Source organism: Gavialis gangeticus, unplaced genomic scaffold, assembly GCF_001723915.1.
Source record: "Gavialis gangeticus isolate Ggan-Ray unplaced genomic scaffold, GavGan_comp1, whole genome shotgun sequence".
NCBI classification, from domain to species: domain Eukaryota; kingdom Metazoa; phylum Chordata; order Crocodylia; family Gavialidae; genus Gavialis; species Gavialis gangeticus.
In genome coordinates this window covers 50,469,675-50,470,579 of record NW_017729034.1, presented here as the reverse complement: position 1 = coordinate 50,470,579, position 905 = coordinate 50,469,675, and the positions used below count along the sequence as shown (strand labels likewise).

Genomic DNA, 905 nt, shown 5'->3' with positions numbered 1-905 from the left:
GACCCACTATGCTAAGTATTCTACAGAGCCCAGCCCCAAATACCTATTTGACACTAAAGAATAAGAGAATCTGTCATCCATTTTAATTGTAAGGCAATCAATACACCTAATATAGCCTATCAAATCTGGCTAGCAAGTTATAGGATTGGAAATGCATAAATACATTCTCTTTTAATGACTATTTTGATGCAAGTCTGTCTTGTGTTAAACATTCTCCCACTAGTTAATCATAATCTTTATAAAATGCTGTAAATAAAATGAAATGCAGCACAAAGTAGCTTATAAGAAAAATAATCAAATTACTGAAGAGGTTTGTATAACGATCTCTCTAAATCTACATATACACACATACACAAACAATGGTGCTGAAAAAGGAATATTAAATTAAGTTACCTGGATTGCACTACCTAACATTATTTCTAGTCAGATAAGAATAAGTTAGTAATGGGCTTCCAGAAACAAAGTTCTGTAAAACATTTCTGGAAATACATTTTTACTACTTAAACAGTGCTTATAAATTCAATTAAAACTGGTTCACTAGCTAAAAATATAAGGTTCCATTCCCCTTTGTTTTGCATAAAGAACCAAATATGTAACCAGAATCAAATCAAAAGTGTTCTCAGTTTTGTCTAAATGTTATGCAAAAGTTTAAAACGAGTTGAACAACTGGAAAGATTAAATAAACTCAGAATGTTAACTGAGAATGTAAGCAGACACACACACACATACCTTGAATAAGAGACTCATCAGCATTCTGAACTGAACAGAGTTGCTTCCTTCACTAGCTTTACAGACAATGAGGTCAAACAGCCCCAACAAGAGGTGTAAATAGTCTCTGCTCTGTTCATTCAGATTTTCTGGATTCCACCACTTCTCTTCTATGGACATGCATGTAGCGTAGGCAA

General features: G+C 33.4%; 1 protein-coding gene across 2 annotated transcripts in view; it reads right to left on the bottom strand.

Moving 5' to 3' along the window:
- Positions 1 to 905, bottom strand: part of HEATR1 (HEAT repeat containing 1) — a 68,227-nt gene that overhangs the window by 41,639 nt on the left and 25,683 nt on the right. For both annotated transcript variants that reach the window (XM_019527117.1, XM_019527118.1), the window contains exon 19: positions 730 to 878. In XM_019527117.1, coding sequence (XP_019382662.1) covers positions 730 to 878 — 149 coding nt within the window. The remainder of the gene's footprint in view (positions 1 to 729; positions 879 to 905) is intronic.